This window comes from Syngnathus leptorhynchus, chromosome 5 (assembly GCF_054491065.1).
Source record: "Syngnathus leptorhynchus isolate UIUO chromosome 5, UIUO_Slep, whole genome shotgun sequence".
In the NCBI taxonomy this organism is placed as follows: domain Eukaryota; kingdom Metazoa; phylum Chordata; class Actinopteri; order Syngnathiformes; family Syngnathidae; genus Syngnathus; species Syngnathus leptorhynchus.
Window position 1 is genome coordinate 14,316,792 of NC_141199.1, and position 20,459 is coordinate 14,337,250.

The 20,459-nt window shown below is 44.7% G+C and overlaps 2 protein-coding genes across 13 annotated transcripts; one reads left to right on the forward strand and one right to left on the reverse strand.

Annotated features, from left to right (window-relative positions):
* Positions 1-48: 48 nt before the first annotated feature.
* LOC147057123 (UPF0575 protein C19orf67 homolog) lies at positions 49-3,486 on the reverse strand. 6 transcript variants are annotated; one of them, XM_085912736.1, is made up of 8 exons: positions 2,956-3,486; positions 2,631-2,739; positions 1,940-2,147; positions 1,735-1,858; positions 1,520-1,632; positions 1,260-1,427; positions 1,029-1,166; positions 49-564 (listed from the first exon to the last, which is right to left on the reverse strand). In XM_085912736.1, the coding sequence occupies exons 1-8, from the start codon at positions 3,097-3,099 to the stop codon at positions 306-308; spliced, it is 1,263 nt and encodes a 420-aa protein (XP_085768862.1). In that variant the 5' UTR covers positions 3,100-3,486; the 3' UTR covers positions 49-305. The 6 variants fall into 6 exon arrangements, with proteins under 6 accessions (XP_085768862.1, XP_085768861.1, XP_085768865.1 ...); XM_085912735.1 differs by having other exon boundaries at positions 1,940-2,198; positions 2,956-3,485; XM_085912739.1 differs by having other exon boundaries at positions 1,940-2,198; positions 2,631-2,696; positions 2,956-3,483.
* pkn1a (protein kinase N1a) lies at positions 1,992-20,415 on the forward strand. 7 transcript variants are annotated; one of them, XM_085912730.1, is made up of 23 exons: positions 1,992-2,127; positions 4,075-4,228; positions 13,006-13,200; positions 13,480-13,806; positions 13,920-14,043; positions 15,057-15,202; positions 15,291-15,504; positions 15,575-15,769; positions 16,026-16,135; positions 16,303-16,446; positions 16,518-16,593; positions 16,965-17,100; positions 17,305-17,389; positions 17,807-17,886; positions 17,969-18,044; positions 18,109-18,200; positions 18,301-18,477; positions 18,582-18,644; positions 18,718-18,794; positions 18,879-19,021; positions 19,156-19,263; positions 19,340-19,420; positions 19,568-20,415. In XM_085912730.1, the coding sequence occupies exons 2-23, from the start codon at positions 4,208-4,210 to the stop codon at positions 19,769-19,771; spliced, it is 2,874 nt and encodes a 957-aa protein (XP_085768856.1). In that variant the 5' UTR covers positions 1,992-2,127; positions 4,075-4,207; the 3' UTR covers positions 19,772-20,415. The 7 variants fall into 7 exon arrangements, with proteins under 7 accessions (XP_085768856.1, XP_085768854.1, XP_085768855.1 ...); XM_085912728.1 differs by lacking the exon at positions 1,992-2,127 and adding an exon at positions 3,432-3,694; XM_085912729.1 differs by lacking the exon at positions 1,992-2,127 and adding an exon at positions 3,432-3,638.
* The last annotated feature ends 44 nt before the right edge of the window (positions 20,416-20,459 follow it).

Here is a 20,459-nt window from a genome sequence, read left to right on the forward strand (position 1 = left end):
GAGCGGAATGCTTAATTGTGTTTACAAATAATATTCCAAAGCAAAGTGTCATGTAGACGTTTTAATAAGAACTCTACAAAAAATTTTTACAACAACAATACCAAAGGTACATTTTAAAATGTCCAAAACTCCTATTTTCACAATTACCAAAATATCAAACACTGAGCACTACAAACATGCATAATGTTAATTATTTCTAGACAAAATATTGTGGATAAATTTTGCAAACAATGTAAAATGTCAACAATTCTACGACAGAGCACTCGTGACTGTAACGGGGTCCAGTCTAACAAAACAAGTTCTGTTTATGGAGAGATCTTATTTTGGTTTTCCTCACATGACTGATATTCTGCATATGCCCCTGGTCCCAAACTATTGCAGTTTACGCCAGAATGATATTCTCCTGAAGTCTCTTGATTGATTCTCAAGTCTAACAGAAAGTTCATGCTCTCCATAGACTCGATCAGCTGCAGCATTTGGTCATTGGCTGTGCGGCTGGACGGCTCTTGTTTGCCTACGGACAGCAGCTTCTCAAAGGCGCCCTCCGGAACGTCACACAGCACCCTGAAGCAAACAATACTGGTCTGATGATTGTTTTACTTGTGAAATATGAATTAAACAGACACAATTCACTTGTTTGTATCTAACTCAGGAGGCAGCCATTTTGCCACTTGGTGTCGACTGAAAATGACATCACAGGTGCCTGTTTTAGGTTACAACCAATCATGGCTCACCGGTTTTCTGAAGCTGAGTGGTGATTGGTTGTGACCTGAGAGCTGTCAAATGTGATGTCAAAGCAAGTGGCAAAATGGCCGCCCACTCAGATGGATCAAAACAGGTACGTTTTGTTGCTTAAGTCATATTCTACCAAATCAGAATACTGTGTTTAGACAAGTGGGAGCACATACAACTTATTGGAAAGAAAATTCTGGAGTTGACTTAATCTTTAAGTCTTTCGGAGAAAGAACACCGCGCACACATGACTGAAGTTTAGTGATAATAACAAAAAGAAATTCTTTCAAATTTACCAGTCAAAGATGTTCTCTGTGGCGGGGTTAGGCTTCACCTGAACCCACTGACCAATAAACCACATCCGCCCCGCTTTGGAATCCAATTTGCCACCATCTGTGTGTATATCGGGAATATCCTCGTAGCACAGGTAGTAGCTGGGGGGGGGAAAACATTTAGGAAAGATTTTATGTTAAAAAAACAAATAATAATGTGGATGGGTAAGGGAAGACTAAGAAAATAAGACTTACTACTTTGTCGCTTGTTCATTTGCTCCATCGAGTCTCTCCACGTTCCAGCGCATGTGCTTGAACAGGCCGGTGTTATTTTTTGCCAGGTATGGCATGGGCTGACAGTAGCGGAACGCTGTCACGCTCAGTTTAGCCATTTCTATGTGGCCGATGCAGAAGTGAGACAGACTGAGGGACAAGAGAAGAGTTGCAATGGCTCTTTAGCGTTACAGTCAAACACGAGTGAAGTGGACCAATGAGAAAAATAATTGTCTGTGTACTTGTCAGGATCCGTCTCATCCAAAGTGACAAGCTTGCGGCTGGCGTAGGTCAGCACCAGATTTTCCAATACATCACACATCTCCTGAGAGAACTCCAACAGCTGCTGTGCATGCTACAAAACACACATGCAGAACTGTATATTCAATATGTACATATTTCGCCGTAGGAAGGGAACTCCCCTTCATCAAACTTAGAATCTAGTCTATGTGCGTACCTTGGTATCAGTGGACAACCTCGAAGTTCTGGCTGTGGATTCCAGGAAGTTAAAGTAAGGTTGACATATGTGAATGAAACTCCTCAGAGCTGCAGCCTGAAGTCCGTTGTCTTTTTTCGCCTCACTGCAATACAATGTATACAGCACAGATGGATTGTATTTTCTTTGTGTTTTGTATATTTTCTATCCAAACAAAACCTCTTACCCTTTGACGGGTTTGTTGTGCAGGTTATCTGCTTTGATGGCGCAAACCTGGTTCTGCGGCGGTATAGACCCCGGGTTCCGTTTCATCCTCTTTTGTGGAATGAAGGAACTTGATGATGGATGACCACTGTGGAGCGCTGGATCCGTTTTGCTGATGGAAACCTGGATCTGCGGCTTCATAGACCTCAGGTTCCATTTCAGTCTCCTTTCTGGCATGTAGGGGCTTGTTAATGAATGGCCACTAAGGGATGCAAGAGCCTCTAAAAAGAAGATTGTATTACCATGTATGTCACTGTAGCTTATTTGTTCACTCCTGTACATATTAGTTTTATACCTACATGTACCTGCTTTAAGATCACTGCAAGACCGAGAACGATCGGGGTGTCACAAAAATGGGTTTGAATTGAAAAGTTTGTTTGAAAAGATACTAGTGGGATTGTTAAGTAATAACTGGATAACTGGATGATGAACGTTGTGTTATGAGTCATAACAATACTCCTAACTTTCACACATTTACACTAATTAAAATCACAAAAAGTTTTTGCTGGTATATATTCGTTTCCATCATTTTATGTGCATTGTGTACAATACTAACAGAAAGTGTGAAGAGAAAAGAAAGAGTGGGAAACTTGATAAATACTGATTGCCCTGTATGACAACTGACAACCGAACCGAGGTGATCGCCCACTCACCGCCGACCTCCTGCCGTATTTGCTCCGACTTTCCTGGCAGAGTTTCCTCCTCTTTAGCTTCGGAATCTGTGATGGTCGTTGACATAGTCGTCACGCTTTTACAAATCGTCTGATTGAAAAATAATATTATTAAAGGAAGGAACGAGTAACGAAGCAGCTCGCGATGCTAATAGTAATAGCTAAGCTAACCACTAATGGCGGTCAGTGATAGCCGAAGCTACCGCCAGAAGAAGAGACCAAAATTGGAAAAACGAATCCCATAATTAGCAATTAGATGCGTAACGTTTTTTTTATGTTCATGCTCGTACAACAAAAATAAAATTACCTTAGATGCTCCTGGTGCTATTTCTATACGAAGACTGTGATTCTTGCTGCAATTAGCGACTGAAAACTTTCGACTAAGGTGAAAGTGAGAATCTAATGAAATCCTAAATTTAAAAAAAATATACATGAAACGTTGCGCTTTCATTTATATAATTATATTATTGTACCAGTTACTGAAGGTAAATTCCCAGTAGGATCATCCGTTTGCCTAATAACCATAATTGTCAAGTTATGACAATATTAAAAATAAAATAACAATTTGCTTGAAAAAAGTACTATATCATCTAGGTAGAAGCACTGCGTGCAATGAAGCAATGCATTTAGGCATAATAAAATTATGTTTTTTATCCTATACCCCAAAAGATGACTGATAAACGGTTGCCTTGACAACCACGCAGCCCGCCGGTCACGTGACGCATCCGGCCGCGCTCCCGCTGCGCGCGCCTTGATGAATGGCCCGTGTCGGGATCGCGCGCGGCCGCACAACACCTTGAGTTATAGTTGTTCAAGTGAAAGAAACACTGCCTGCCGTTCTAAGCGTGTATTTCGTCGTGATGCAAGCGCCTTGCGTGTTCATGACCCGCCTGTTCTTGTTTTAAAACGCGGCGGGTGTTCGCGGGCGCGCGCACGCACGTTCTGACAGGCGGCGTCCTGAGTGTCACGTGATCCAGAGAGGAGAGCGAGGTAAACGAGCGAGGCAGCGAGCGAAGCGTGTGTGTGAGGCTTCACGGATGTCACCGGTGAGCGAGCTTTCGAGGAAGAATAAGCTCCAGTTTCTGTCGCTGTTTTTCACTCACAAGTAGCCGTGGATGTGACTTTTTTTTTTTTTTTGCGGCAGCGCGAAACGGAAACGCCGCCGTGTAGGCTGCTTTGAAATTTTTTTCGTGGGGTTCATTGTTGTATGCTGCCATTGTGGATGTCCCCCCCCCCCCTGTTCGGATTGGATGAATTACTGTGAGACGGAAAGGCAGCGACCACGTTTTAAACTGTATATATGTTTGTATAACTATATATATATATTTTAAAAAAACTACGTGAGTAGAGGAGCTCGGCAAAACAACCGACAGGGTGGGTCCACACCCAGGCGAGGATTACCTCTTGACCGCCTTTTTGTCAACAGGCTGTTAGGACAAAGTTGAGACAACATCCATCATTGTTGTGCCATTGTCTCGAAGCTGACTGGCGAGGCGTGGGGAGGATAAGCCCTACATGAGCACAGGTTGTCCGGCAGCGACACGGCGACAGGCACCGCGATGGCCAACGACTCAGTCCAAGTAAGTTGACCAACGCTAGCTTTGAATTGCCCTGCTTAAATTCCTCCAGGTTATGTGCTGTTTACTCAAGTATATATTTTCACCTTCATATTTTGACAAAAAATATATATTTTTGCCTTAAACATCTCGTAATGCCAGCCACCTCTGCTAAACACATCAATCAATTCTACCCCTGCAATGAAATGTTGCTATTATACGACTAAATGATATATTCAGTATTTGATTAAGCTTTTTGTGTTTTCTGAAAATAATAGTTCACTATTGCAATTGTCTGTCTGTCATGGAAATGGATAGTTTGTTTCTTATTAATAATTTACTGTAGGACACCTCTGTGTTTGTGACCTGGACGCAGAGCCCACATAGTGTTGAGTGTAAATTATATACATACTTTACTGTTTTGACTAAAAACAAAAAGTCCTCTTGACATTTATAGCAAATCCTCTAGCAGGAAGATTTAGAATGTGGAATTATCTTCCTTCATTCCTCAATGACGTTTTAGAAATGGATGTGTTGACGTGGGGTTGCAACAAGTAATTAAGCATAGCTAAAAATGTCACACAGCGGACTGTGCAACAAGTTCATCTGTTTTTTTCAGCAAGTTGATGCAATGAGGGGAAGTTGTATGTCATTCTTTTCGGGGTGAAATAACAATGTTGCATAATTCTAGTAGTAGGACCTAGACAATTTAGGGCTACTGAGACAGGATTAAACTTGAGTACTGATGACCAAAGAATAGACAGATCCTGTAGTATGAAACTAAATCCGGGTTGTATCATTTCACAACTTGTCGAGAGATTCGTTTGCAACTTGGGTTGCGGAGCTGTTCAAGGAGCTAATGAAGGCTTTCTTTGTTTTTATTTGCATCCGGATCACATGAGTTGTAGTAAAAATGAGACGGTCTGATTTTAATTATACTGCTGACGTGCTTGACTATTATCAGGCTGCTTTTAAAAGCTTCACATTGGGTGACTTTTCCACTTGAGCGGTCCTAACGCTTTGCTTTGACACCGTAGTGTTTCTGGGTCAGGCAGAAGAGTTCCGGCATGGATGGAGTTGTTCCATTGCATTTGCATGGTCTACGAAAAACAACCGGTGTTGGAAAATGTGCCTAATGGATACATATGTCTCGCCATTCAGGCTTCTAACCAGTATAAGACCAAGGTAATTTATTTAAAACCATTACAGGACTCAAATGGAAGACAAGTTCCTCTTTTCTTTTTTTCTTTTTTTTTTGGTCATACTTCCAGGAAGATAACATGCCAGAGCAAAGTATGCTTTGTAAATATCAGTAAATATTTCTTTCTTCCTATATTCTATTATACTTGAAACCACCCAACTTGTGTTCACGGATCGTTTTGTAGGGTTTTGAATCCCTCTTAAGACGAAAATGCATTTGTAAGCTTGAATAAATAGCATAGCATAGCAACTACATTAATTGTATGGCCAGTTTAACTCATCAGTTGCCTGAAGAAAATAATTCCCTGAAAATACACAATAATCGTACCTCCCTTCCCCCCCCAAAAAAACAACAAAATCTCCACTCTTCCCCAGACGTGTTATTTGTTTGCCCCACAGGAAAGCACTATTAAACACCCTCTAGTCGAAGCACCCCGTCATGTCAGACTTGCTCATAAAATATACAAGGTGAGGCGAGTACATCACATTGATGGATGTGCGGTCATTTTGTCTCTCGCGTAATGTTTTCACGTGGTCTGTGTTCACAGATATAGAGTCCTCTAGGGAATGCACTGGAGTACTCCTTACAAGGCCATGCCATGACATAAGTAGACAGATATGCACACAGTCGTGTTTTGCCTCTGACGTCACTGCCCTGCTGGCAGACATGCATGCGCAATCCTCAGCAAAGCTTCAGCACCTGACGACGGATCAAATTCTCCTTCATACATTTCCCTTTCGAGATGAATGCAAATGAGTCGAAGGAACGCACACGTAGAGTATTATTTTGATGCGGTCGTCCTCCGAGGCTCACATGGCCTCAGCCCCCCCCGAGGGCAGAGGGTCTAAAGGGCATTATGCCGATGCCGACAGCGCTTTGCCGCCATGGCAGTACAATAGCAGCTATTGTCTGACAGCCACAACCTAGTTCGCATTCAGTTCACTGCCAGTTCATTTCCCCACATCCTTTGACTGAGGCAGTTGGCGACCACACCCTCACCAGTGGACCAACCAAACCCGATGGCGCATCAAGACTTACACTCACTGTGTTTGACTTTAAGATCTCGTTAAACGAGGTTTGCGCATCCTGGTTGGTATTTACATTCCCTTTGCCCACCCGATGAAAACATCTCATAATCTTTTCAAAGACCCTGAGTGACCTTTAAAGTCTTGGTCAATCCTATTCCAACAGTGAGAAAGTGCCAGAAGACTGTATATTCTCAGTTGAACTATTTAATGGATGCCAAGAAAACAGATTGACAAACAGCTCTTTTCTGCCTGATGCTGAAGAAGGTCTAATCTTTCCAAAATGCTCCCTATTGTGTGAGGCGATACTAATCTGATGGAAGTACCTCATTCATCCACTCTTATTTTTTTTTAGTGCTCTCCTAAAGGCATCCATCCAGGTGAAAATGTGCCCCTATAGCTGCGCAAGGCTTTCATTTAGTGTTCATACATTCTCATGCAGGGCCAGGCTTGACATGTCAACACCAGCAGCCCCCCCCCCCCCTTGACGTACCTTGACCCTTGACCTTCCCTGCCCAGGGCCACATGCCTCGATCGCAGTGCCGTTGCTGTTGGGCTGTTAAAACGTTGACTCTTTTTTTTTTTTGCCAGGATGCTGGAATAGAAACAGTGACTCTCTTGATTTAGTAACTCGTTCATCCTCTTGCTTATACCATTGACCCCCCCCTCCCTCCAAAAGAGGGACTGCTGTTAAAAAGTTTTTGCACAAAACAATGGGCCGCCTTAACAGGATAAGCGAGGCACGCTTACCCAGAGCTGACTCGACAAACACAAAAGCTCAGCTGCCGTGAGCGCACGTGTATCTTGGTAAAAACTAGCCTCGTCACGCGACAATGCCGAGCCCATCAAAATTATCTTGAAAGTAGTCAAACGCATTTGTACAGCTGCAAAAACAAAACAAAAAGTTTGAAAGATACGCAATCAATATTCAGCCATTTTGTATTTAGTTTGTCTTTTCCCAATAATAATCTCGACCGAACTGGAGTGCAGATGGCTCGTTTTGAGTTTTGTACAATGTTACTCTTGCGTTACCGTACCCCCACCCTGTTTTCCTTGACTCATTCTCCTCCCATCTCTCCAAAGTACAGCTGTTGCCTTCCCTCCCGCTAAAGCCAACGCTTTTGTTTTCCCATTTGAGTTGAACCTCAAGAGCCGTCGTCTGCTGGGGGATAATTAGAAGAAAAATGCTTGTTGGTCGTATCAAACTCAAATAGCTGAAAATTCATCATTGTTATTGCTTAAGTAACCTTTGACATATAGTAAAAAGTATCTCTCTGTCTTCCAATTTCTCTGAATCTATATTTAAATAGTGAGTTGTGAATGTTTGTGTGTGACTTGTATAATTGGGCGAAGGAAAAGTCCCCTACAAACATTCCCTCGTCTCAACAGTGTGTGAGCGGATCAAGTTACATTGAGGACACACACACGAGTAAAGACTTTGGAATGACAGATTGAAATAATTGCATTGTTTCTGATCCCAAGTATGAAATGACAGCCTCTGTTACACAAAAATAGTCACTTGAGCCATAACAGAAGACACAAAGAGCAAAAAGATGTAGTGTTTTGCTAAAATGAAATCATTTGTTTCTACGCACTAGTGTAGCACAGTCGTAGCAAATGTGCTACAAGATGTCCTAAAAGTTGCTACATCGCTAGTGCCTCGTTGTTTGTTTACAGTCATTGGCTCCTTTTACTGTCATTGTTTGTAGCTAGAACACAAAGCATTCTCTTTCCCACATGTACTGCAGAAAGACATACCCAAAAAATAATCATGATTTTGTAAAAATGTTCTTTGGTTTCATTTTTGGCAGTTTATTTCTCATCCTATTGTATTCCCTGTCATGGGACAATTAACAGAGTGTTTGCTGTCCACCAATATCTGGCTTTTAGGTAATAGACTAAAAATGCTTTTTCCCCCCTTTCTATCAAATTAAATCGTCGCTTCCGCTAAGCGGACGGTATTCAATCAACCCTAAATGATTTACATAACCTTGAGGAGATCCCATCAAATTATAACCCTTCACCCGTGATGTTTTTGCTGTCGTTTTTTTGACACCTGTTGGTGACATGGCGTTATTTGGTGCCCTCAACGTGGTACGTGTTGTAAAACACACCTATGCGCTACACAGGCCTGCTCCACTGGTCTTTATAGCTGTTGACACACCTAAAACAAAACCACAATGACAAACACATGCATGTTTTGAATCCCTCGAGGATCGTCTTACCCACCTCGGGTTCAGTTTTGATCAGCTCTGTTAGAGTTACAGAATTTAGCAATATGAGCAGGTTCCGATTATGTGCGAGTGATGAATTGTATTTGGCAAAAAGAAGAAGAGTCACACAGTTTTATTAACTGGATATGACACACACGCATGACCGGTTTGGCAAGAGAAACGAGCCCGAGTGAAAACGCTTGCCAAGGAGGTTTTGTTAAATCGTTACATAACTCGGGCTACACTCAATGTGAGCAATGTCTTTATCGGTGGACTGTCACTAAATATTTAGTACGGCTTGGATATTTTAATATTGAAATCAAGAATAAAAAAAACGTTATTTATTACTTTAACAAAAAAGAATACACATAAAAAATGAAAAATAGGATGTGTCAAATTATTCACTGATTCCAGAAGGTCCCAGATCATTTCTGAATGATTCAGTGTTGACTTCAGTGACGATAACAAATCGAGTATGGACCAGATATCCGAAGCCGAGTCGTGATTGGAGATGGCGACTGTGATGTCATTTTCAGTTGACATCAAGTGGCAAAACGGCCGCCTCTACACTTTTGTTTGTTTTATGTCATGTGTTGAGAATCGAGATTGGGATTATGTTTCATTTTCCAATATCTCATCTTCCGTGCTTGAGCGGCTCCTCTGGTCTCATCCTTATCACTCACACCGCCGGCCGTCACGCGGACCGCCAGCATGTCAAACGTGACTCCTTGTCGGGCCGCAACATGTCTGCAGGCCGAGGCCACAAGTTCATTTTAGAACAATACTACGATTGTGATGTGCGATGGAGAATCGTATGGAAAGGACGCTAGGCGTGAAACATTGCGCGGCGTAATAGCAGCCTGCTGGGAAACCTGACATTGCTGTCATCTTTTCCTGAGGCCTATTTGGTCCTCTCCCCGCCTTTCTGATGTTTGTCACTACTGCCAGCGGCCTCTCACGGGGCCTTTTATCAGTCAGCGACCTCTGGCGCTGCGGACACCCCCCTTTCCTGCTTCTCTCCTTCCCCCTCTATCTTTTCTACCACCACCTGTCTTTTCTCCCAGGTTGTCCACGTTGTTCAGTTTGCAGGCTGCTCTTTTGTCCTCTTCTTCGCCCCTGTGCTTCCCGCCGTTTCTGTTCTGCCGGAGCTAGGGAATAGTTTGCTCGAAAGAAAACAGTTTACCTAGCATCACTAGTCAGAAGTCTCAGGAATGCTCGCAGAGGTTTCCCCGGTGTGATGTTACACAAACATGCCAAAACGATCAGTCACTGTTTGCACACAACGACAATCGTTTGGGCTCAAGGTAGAAGTCTCTCGCGGCGACTCCAGTCCCCTTTCCACAGGGGGGAATGACGCAAAGATGATCTGACATCATATCAGTGCTACTACAGGCTCATCAGTTGTGCTGACCCGTTTCCAGCTCTAAGTTAATAATGCCGCCTCTCACCGTGCAGCTCGTCTCTGGGCAGATAGTCGAGACCTGTCGTAACAATCAACAGTCAATGTCCTCTTGTAACATTACCAAAAAAAAAAAAAAAAGAATTTCCTAGTCATCATTTTTTCTCTCGTCCGTATCTGCTCATTAGTCGTCCAATTGTGACTAACGCTATCTACCGCCGTATCCTGCCGAGTTTAGCGTCCTATCAGTTTAAATCTCCCTGATACGCGAGGAGCAGAAATCCGCAATCACACAGTGTCCTTCGCATAAATCCAAGGTAAGAATTTGCCAAAGCCCTCACGAAAATAGAACCTTGGTTGAGCAAAACATTCCACACCGAGGCCGATGTGTGTACATTCCGATCTGGACTCGCTGAAAACAGAATTTCAGGACTTTTGTCATCCTTATCAATAAAATAGCTCCTTGGGGCTAATGTACTCGCTGGCGTATGATTGACAGCTGTCAATCAGTCCTCAGCTGTCAATCAGTTCACCTCATAAAGCATTTCTGTCACCTATTATCAATGAGAGGCTAGGCAGTCTTCAGCAATGCACGACTGACTTGAGTTTTCATTGTACCCTGCACGGATTCACGACACGCTACGCCAAATGTCACAAGACTACTCCCCCCCCCAAAAAAAAAGCAACAAAGTGTTTTCTATCTACAGCACAGTCAAAACCAATGTTTTGTAAAAATAATCCAGTCACGAGCCACACCCCGTGACTATGTCCACAAAGACAAGTTTGCCATTTTGTAGCCAAGTTGCCTAGCTTAAAACTATAAGGGAAGCAAAAAAAAAAACATGCTATTACGTTAGCATCTGCAAGACCGGACCAGTGATTGGTTTCAGTTCTAGACACCCGTTTCTATCTCTTCCTCCCTTGGTGCTTATTTGTCTGGTGTGTGCTTCTACCCCGTGACCCTCTCGGCGGGGCCTCATCCATCTCTCCTCCCTCTCTTCCTGTCCCCGTCATGCTCTCCCTTTGTTTGACTCAGTCAGACACCCGCCGCCTCTCTCGCTACGGTTGTGCTCGTCTAGCTGGACAAACTGCAGCTTTCCCGACGGCCGCAAAAATTCTCCTTCCGACACCCAACCGACTATTTGTTTGTGGGTTGTTTTTTTTCGGGAAATGTAGTCAAATGATCATCCATTCCCATGTCCTCCTCGTTTCATCTATTTTGGGTGGACTCAAACTCTCTCGATGCATCTATGCCTTGCAGTCATTCAACTTGACATTCTGTGCAGGTTTGTTTATCCCCCACAGATTGCTTCGAAATGTCTTACGTGGCACTAGAATAAAAAACAAAACAAAAAAAACTGAAGCATCTTTTTAGTCTTGAGTGAATGTTTTTCGTCACTCATAAGGAACAGGCCTCATCGTGACATACCATTTCACACACTTATAACTTCACATTTTGGTCCGACTTCGTGCTGCTCGCGCTGTCGAATTAAATCAGCTGAGTCATTTGTGCCGTGAGATGTCACTGTTGTGGTGAGGTAACGGCGGGTCGCCAACCTGAGGGTAAAAGAGTTGACATCTCTTCTTCCATTTGCTGTGTGAGTTTTTAAATTTACACCCGGTTGTTTATATGTTTGGTCAATTAATCTCTTGTTATTCCATTTCTGGAAGTTGCTTTCCCTTCCATCTTTTTTTTTTTAACGATTAACAATTTTTAATTTGACATGCCAAAACTATGGAGTGAACTTTCTCTTTGAATATTGTTTTCTACTGTTTCCTCCTCCCAACTTTACGCTCTGGCTTTGATCCAATACTTAGAAACACATCCTTCCCTCATTTCCACCCTCAAGAAAAAATAAAAAAGGATGCCGATATGCGCTGATTTCAAACTCGAGCGTTGACTTTACACGACCTGAGCGCGATGGCTTCCCACAATGATTTATGAAACCTTGAACAGGACGGAAATGTTGATGTATGGAGCGTCTGTCGCCCTTTTCTTTCTCTCTCTCGCTCTGCTGACAACGGCGGTGAAGTTTGCAGAGGAAACAGGAAAGGCCTGAGTCGCTTGGTGTTGGAACTCGGGACGGATATCCTCTTCAGGAGCCGTGACCCCTCCCCTCTCACTTAACTCTCCCTCTCTTTATCTCTTTTTATCGGGTTTCCCCCACCTCCAAAGCAGCCGCATATTGTCCACATTTGGGCTCAGGAGGGCATCGAAGGAAGGTGTCGTGTTCCTCTTGGTTTTCGGATCATCAAACCTGAGCAAACTATGTGTTGGCATGGCGACGATGAGGATGAGGACAGCTCGGAGGTGACGTTTTGTCGGCTTGTTTGTTTGCTTTGTGTGTTCCCGTAAAGGCAAGTGGCGCTAGGACCGGCTGTGATTAACGCTCGGGGTGTTCCTGATGAAGTGTTTGGGTTCAGTTGGAACGTCTTCACCGCTTTGTGATATTTTTCACAAGGCCAATGCGGTCATACTTGAACAAACGCAACAATCTTTTTTTTTTCTTTTATCGACACGGACATTTTACCGTGTCCGATAGTGGTTATCGACGCAACTCCAAGTACCTGTTGGTACGGTCGGAGCTAGCCTTGCTGTCTTTGGCTAACTGGTCAGCAAAAATATTTTTCATGTTACTCAGTCCTTATCAGGGGGGGGATTTTTTTTTTTCCACAACAGTTCAAATACACTTTTCGGTGAGCCCAGGAGTAAAATTTAATCTTTGGTATGATTTTAAAACACAGACTGAGTTGTTATCTGTTGTTACTCAAAAATCCCCCATCTGTCCCTTCCTATCTCCTTCCTCCCATTAGACATCGCTCAGTCCTGCCCGCGTTTTCTTTTCTCCCTCTTCCGGCAAACCCGCCATCAACACCTTTCCTTTCCAAACTGGAAGCCCTCGACGTGTTGTTATATTTTATGATCGCTTCCTCAATGACGTCTCCACTCTTCTTCCCTCCAGAGTGACCCGGACGGGCTGTCGCTACTAGAGCAACTTGGTCTGGACCAGAACTCTGATTTCTCCGACTCAAGTGTGCAGCAGTTCCTGGATGAGCAGCGTGAGAGGATTCGTCGGGAAATCCGCAAGGAGTTGAAGATTAAAGAAGGAGCGGAGAACCTGCGCCGAGCCACCACGGACAAGAGGAACGCTCAGCAGGTCCGTTTGAGCCTAAAAGTTGTCACTATGAAAATTCATTCACAAATCAGCGGTGCAAGCAGCAAACACATTTAGAGAATGACTCACATTCTATTTGTGAGACCGAGTCTATTTGAGGGACACACACTGAGGAAATATGTTAATTACCACCACTGGAATGATAAATGGTTGTAGTCCAGATAGCGAGACAGATTCCCGCCCTGTAAAGCCCGACATTTCTTTCAAGAGAATTGTGAAGTCACAACCGAAGCTCTCTAAACTCTCGGTTGATTTCTTCAGGTGGAAACCCAGCTCAGGTGCTCCAATCGCAAGCTAGATAACCTTCACGCCCAGCTCCAAGAACTGGATGCTCACATTGTGGTGAAAGGAGGAGATGAGAATAAAGGTAGATTGGCCGTATCAATTCTCTGCATGTTGTGTCAATCTTGGTTTAACTCCAACCTTTCTCTTGCTCCAGATGAATGCCCTCAGTCCCCTGGGACGAAGAGCAGAACATCAGCCCACAAGGAGCGCATCGCTGCCCTGGAGAGACAGCTCAACATTGAGCTCAAGGTCAAGCAAGGAGTTGAGAACATGATCCCAATCTACGCCAATGGCTCCACCAAGGTACTTTACCAAGTCACAAACGAATACGAACGCCACTCTCGCAATCTGGAATCGTTATTTCAATCTAATGTCGACGTCTTCCAATGTTTGCCTCTTTCTGCTTGTGCCATCAGGATAAGAAAATGCTGCAAACGGCCCAGCAAATGCTGCAGGACAGTAAAACCAAAATCGACATCATCCGCATGCAAATCCGCAAAGCCGTGCAGGCCACCGAGCACAACAACGACGACGGGCAAGGTATGTATTTGCAAGTTAGCTTCCGCTCAGACATTCACACTGTCTTGCTCAAGGACACTCGGGCAGAGCGGGAATCAAACAGTTGACCCTCCACTTACCGGATGACTGAGCCATGGCCACCAAATATTAAGATTGCAGTTTATGACCCAATAATTTTGTCCATATTGATCTTTATGCTTAGTCATCACATACTTTTTTTTGCTCCGGTGCTCCCCCTACAGACGTGTCAGGAAGGGAATCCAGAAAAACTTTTTGCCTTCTAACAAGTCAGCGTAGCGTTCAAATAATTTCGTTATTTCACTAGATTATTGCTCGATGCAATTTATCACATTCTCCTTTTCCATGGCACAGAAAATCTGAATATTTTCTATTCATATCTCTTAAACCAAACAGATTTTCTCGCTTGATACAATGTAGTGATCCAGAATCACGAGCCTTCAGCTACTGATGTCGTCAGCGCTCCCATTTTTAATTTTTTTTTTTGCTTCCGTGCTGTGCTCCCACATTGACGGCCTCGAGTTATTCTGGTTCATTTGAAGCGCGCGCACTCACAGGGGAGTAGGTTGTGGGTCTCGTGTACACAGACGGTCTCCAGGCGCCACACCCCCTGAAGAGGTCATCTCGCAGAGTCCGTGCTCTCAAGGCACAACACCTTATTAGGAGATACAAGCACCCATAATCCACCTCCACTCCCACCGCTCATATTAACCCCCCCTTCAATTCCTCGAGCTTATCCCTCATACTAAATTTTAAACAACTCACAAATCATAGACATTTTAGTATTTTTACCCACCACGTTCAACAGCTGGCCAAAGGCTGTGCTTATCTGCTCTTTGTGCATTTGATCATCTTCCACCTCCTCCTCCTCCCCCCTTGTGCCTTATCTGCTCCATGGGAGCACATTGCCCCCCTCTTGAGAGACCACGTCTAAGTGAGGCCGCTCAGATGTCGTCGTCCAGGATGACCAAAGACTGCGTAGTGACGATAGATTGTAACGTGATGTCATTTGACAGGTAACCACGACATGTGTGGGGTGGAGCTGCGCATTGAGGAGCTGAGGCATCACTATAGGGTTGAACATGCTGTTGCTGAGGGAGCCAAAAACGTGCTTAGGCTTCTGGGGGCCAGCAAGGTTCAGGACAAGAAAGCCATTTCGGAGGTAAGCTTAGGTAACTGAGGACAAAGATCATTTCCCGAATATGTGTGAACATCCGCAAAACTTGAAGCTGTATCTCCTCCGTGCACAGGCCCAATCTCGACTGAGCGAAGCCTCTCAGCGCCTGGACCTGCTAAGGGATTCTCTGGACCACCGTCTGGCCGAGCTTCCTGAGGACCACCCCAAGGCCAACGTGATCAAAGAGGAGATGGTGCTGTCCTCCTCACCGGCCTTCAGTTCTCGCCATGGCGCCCCCTACGTACACAACCAGTACAGCACCCTCAACAAGCCCTCACCTCTCACTGGTATGAGACCGGAAAGAGGTCCTACCTGAGGCGAGAGCTTATTTTAAAACTGGTTCCACCGTATGTTCAGGTACCTTGCAGGTGCAGCTGCTGGGCTGCGTGGGGTTGCTGGAGTTGGTACCAGGGCGTAACAAGGGGACCGCTGTCATGTTACCTTGTTACAGCCCCGGGGATACGCGCTCCTTCATGAGGGGCAACAAGACACTCTACGGCCGGAGTGGTTCAGTCAGCGGGAAGACGCCGAGCAAGACAGAGGAGCTCTCGTGTAAGGATGACATCATAGTCAATGCGAGGCTTGTCAGATGTTGCAGCCGGGCAATTTTTCATTTCCGCTCTCTGATCGTGAGACAGGAAATCCTTACATTGGGCCGCATCCGAGGTTACGCAAAACCTCAACACCAAATCATAAAAAAAAAAAAAAAAAGCTGACTTTGTTAAATGTGCGAATGCTTGGGTCCTGTCAGCGTCAGGTGTAGGAATGTTACGTTTTTATACGAAGTATTCTGGATTTGTTTGTGCAGCCGAGGTGAGCGCCGTGCTCAAGCTGGATAACACAGTGGTGGGTCAGACAGCTTGGAAGACTGTCGGGGAGCAGGCGTGGAACCAGACCTTCACTGTGGAGCTGGAGAGGGTCAGTCACTTCTTTTTTTTTTTTTAATTAATGCCAACTTAACAAAATATAAGTATGAATGACAGCCAGTTTTGCAAAACTGTATTTAATTTGATAACATAGACAAAACTAAGATACAATCTACGGATGTTATCGTGCTGCTTATGTTGTCGACGTGCATGTTGTAGTCGAGGGAGATGGAGATTGCGGTGTACTGGAAAGACTACCGCTCACTGTGCGCTGTGAAGTACCTGAAGCTGGAAGAGTTTCTAGACAACCAGAAGCACACAGTTCAGATGGAGCTGGAGCCTCAGGGTCTGCTGTTAGCTGAGGTAGAGCTTTAAGCCTTTGGAACAGAACCAAGTTACACGAAGCAATTTTCATCATTTTGCTTGATTTCCAGGTGACATTCTTCAATCCGGTTATTGAGAGAGTCCCTCGCCTACAAAGACAGAAAAAGATCTTCTCCAAGCAGCAAGGTGAGAACATCTTTTGTCGAATTTTAATACGAGATGGATTAGGGTGCTTAGATTTGAAGACGGCTAGGCCCCTCATCAGTCATTAGTCAATTTAATTTAGCTAATAGCAACCTCTAGTGGTTAAAAATTTTTATTTCCAGTATTTATTAGAGGCACTGACACCTTTATGTGCCACTCACTCAGTGGACACTTCATTAGGTACACTTGCATCATTTAAAGAGGTCCACTGCAAATTGTATTATGATTATAATAAAGTAATACTTTTATTTATTTTTTTATGAAAGAGATCAGAACGTCCCTTTGGAACTCGCACTTGCACTGTGTATTTAATCACATTGTGTTTCCAACATTGTGTTTGTTTATAATTCCAGGCAAGGCATTCCTTCGAGCTCGCCAAATGAACGTGGACATCGGAACGTGGGTGAGGCTTCTCCGAAACGCCATTCCCACCGCCAACAACTCGGGAACCTACAGTCCCAGCGCACACAACCTGGCGCTCAATTCCGGGTGAGTCGCACATGTGGCCGCCACTCGTCTATCTACATGGACCCATCAGCGACCCTCCAACCTTTTTTCCCCCCTTTTTGTTGGAAGCCTCCACCCCCACGTCTAACCTTCCTCTTGTTTGTCTTCTCTCTGTTCATTTGTGCGTCCTCTGCTGCCGCCGTGCCCCGTTGTCGCTCTCGCCGCTGTCTCGTCGGGCGCTTTCAGGGAGATCTCCGTGGAGAAGCTAAGTCTGGATAACGACTCGCCGATAAGAGGCGACTACAAGCGAGATGCGGAAGTGCACACACCGGTGAGACAGACAGACAGACAGACAGAGGGGGGGGGCAAGAGGGAGCTGTGAGTGCGTTTGTCATTTTGCCATATTCAGTGACTTTGATGAGTATTTCTACTGTTTATTAATTCGCATCAGTGCGACCTCCAGTGGACAGAATTAGCACCAACAGTTATTTGTATGGAAAATTGCAGTGAATATTGTCTCTGTTTTAAGGATTTTTTTTTTTGGCATTCTTGCCTGACTCCACTACTTATTTCACAATATGAAATTGAATTGTTAGCACATACCCACAAATACTACAAAGGCTCATATAAGGAGGGTTGTTACTGCCTCAGAGTGTGTGTCGTACGTCTCGACATTGTGTTTCCCAGTCTTTTTATGTCCGCTCATGTCTTCTCCCCCCGCCTTCATTCCTTTCGCCTTCCCCGGCAGGACCGACCGCCAATCATCGAGCCCTTTACCCCCCCAGACCTCACTCCTGAGCACCCTGTCCGAATCCCGTCTATCAGCAGGTATGCATTTGCATGCCGGAACGCGTTATACAATATGCCACGTGCCATAAGTGTCTGGTCAAACTTTCCATTGCGTCTCCAGTAAGCGGAAGAAAGGCCCTCTGTCCCTCCAAGACTTCAGACTGATAGCCGTGTTGGGCCGAGGACATTTCGGGAAGGTATGCCAGCGGACTTTAGTCTCAAGTGTAGCTTCAATGAAATAACGTACACGTCCGTCTGCAGGTGCTGTTGGCCGAGTACAAAAAGACGGGCACCATGTTTGCCATCAAAGCTTTGAAGAAAGGCGATATTATAACACGTGACGAGGTCGAAAGGTGTGTTTGAGTAGTTCATTGTATCGGACAATTAATGGAATGTCCTGCCAGACTTTGATCCCCTTTTTTTTTTTTTTTTTCCTCCCTACTCCTGATTTAGTCTGATGTGTGAGAAGCGCATCTTCGAGACGGTCAACATTTCGCAACATCCCTTCCTGGTCAACCTCTTTGCATGCTTCCAGACTCCAGAACATGTGTGTTTTGTCATGGAGTACACAGCGGGAGGCGACTTGATGATGCACATCCACACCGACGTCTTTACCGAGCCACGAGCCGTGTATGTAACTAAAACGATTTGCTGGATGTTCTTAATGGAAAATATATTTCTCATGGCGCCGCTGTCCTTTTAAGTGCATGAAAGTATCATGTGTTGAATTTCAGGTTTTATGCTGCCTGTGTGGTTCTTGGACTGCAGTTTTTGCATGAGCATAAGATTGTGTACAGGTGAGTCGAACACTTGAAGAAAAAATAAAATAAAATATAAAAATTAATATTTAGCACACGTGTCCCGTTATAGAGATTTAAAGCTGGATAACCTGCTGCTGGACACAGACGGCTATGTGAAGATCGCCGACTTTGGCCTGTGTAAAGAAGGTAAAAATTGATTACCACTGGATGCGGAGCCATGTTGGATGAGGGTCATGTGATCATTCGGGGGACAATTTTTCTTTCACGTAGGCATGGGTTACGGGGACCGCACCAGCACTTTTTGCGGGACGCCAGAGTTTTTGGCCCCCGAAGTCCTGACTGACACATCCTACACCAGGGCAGTGGATTGGTGGGGCCTGGGGGTCCTCATCTATGAGATGTTGGTGGGAGAGGTGAGAAGTACACACAAATAGATTAATAAACGTCTTCGTGTCGTGATTAAAGGGCCGAGCGAGTTCATCAATTTCAAATCGATGTCGTTACGATACGACCCTGCTCATTTCCACTTCATTGTGTTTTTTTGTAGTCGCCATTTCCAGGCGACGATGAAGAAGAGGTGTTTGACAGCATCGTCAACGACGAAGTCCGCTACCCGCGCTTTCTCTCAACCGAGGCCATCGCTATCATGAGACGAGTGAGAATGACACATAAATGTGACAAACCAACTCACGCTAGTGACACACGTACTCACTTTGTGCATCTGTGAACAGCTGCTAAGGAGGAACCCGGAAAGGCGACTGGGCTCCGGTGAGAAAGATGCGGAGGAAGTGAAGAAGCAGCCTTTCTTCAGGGTGAGGAATTTCACCTCGAATTCTAGATACTAACAAACAGGCTCTAAGATTTAATGAAAGACCCGAAAGTGTGATAAACATGTAAACGACAGATAAACAAAAACGTCGCTTTTATTGACTTTTTTTTACATCCCTTTTAATTTTCAGAACATGGACTGGGAGGCCCTGTTGCAGAGGAAGGTGCCTCCTCCCTTCATCCCGTCCATCGGTGACAAAGAAGACGTCAGCAACTTCGACGAGGAGTTTACGACAGAACAGCCGGCCCTGACGCCTCCGCGAGAGCCTCGCGTTCTTACGCGCAAGGACCAGGACAGCTTTCTAGACTTCGACTACGTCTCGGACGTCTGCTAGTGAAGCGGGGATATCGTTCTGCGGCCCGCTCGGCCTCCTGTATGATTGTTTCGTTAAAACACTGTGAATGAATGTGGGTAACACTGAAGTTAGGTTTTCCACATCTGTGGGCTTTTATAGGCTCAGGCTGAAGGAAATTGGGGTAAATTATTGGCGGGACGAAATAGGTAGGAGTCGCCCAGTTGCCTCTTGTTACCGATGCCTTACATTTGTACTCTTACCAGACACGCGGACCAGTTTTTATGTTGTCAAGGCTTTGTAAAGAGCACCAGGAAGAATGACGCAATGAGTTGCGTGCATACGTTTCACTGTTTTGTTTAGTTTTTTTTAAGACTCAAGAAAACATGACCTGTTAAAAGTGTGAATCCACTGACGACGAATTGACGCATTCAGATGTGACAGGAAGTTGAAAACAGGGTAAACGACCACTGTCTTCACCTCAACGCCGCCGCCGCCGACGTCTTCTTATTTATGCTGTACGGATTTTTCACATGTGACCACTCTACAGCTGTGTTTGGTGCAAATGGACTTTGGACAATTGCAATATTGCCGATACCCTGCACATACATTGTTTTTCGATTCGGATCCGTTCGGGGTATGATAATTGCAATAAAACAGCAAGTGCGGTCCGCACATGCCACAAATATCAGTGTGGTTGTCATTCAAAAATATACACTGGTGCCTTGAT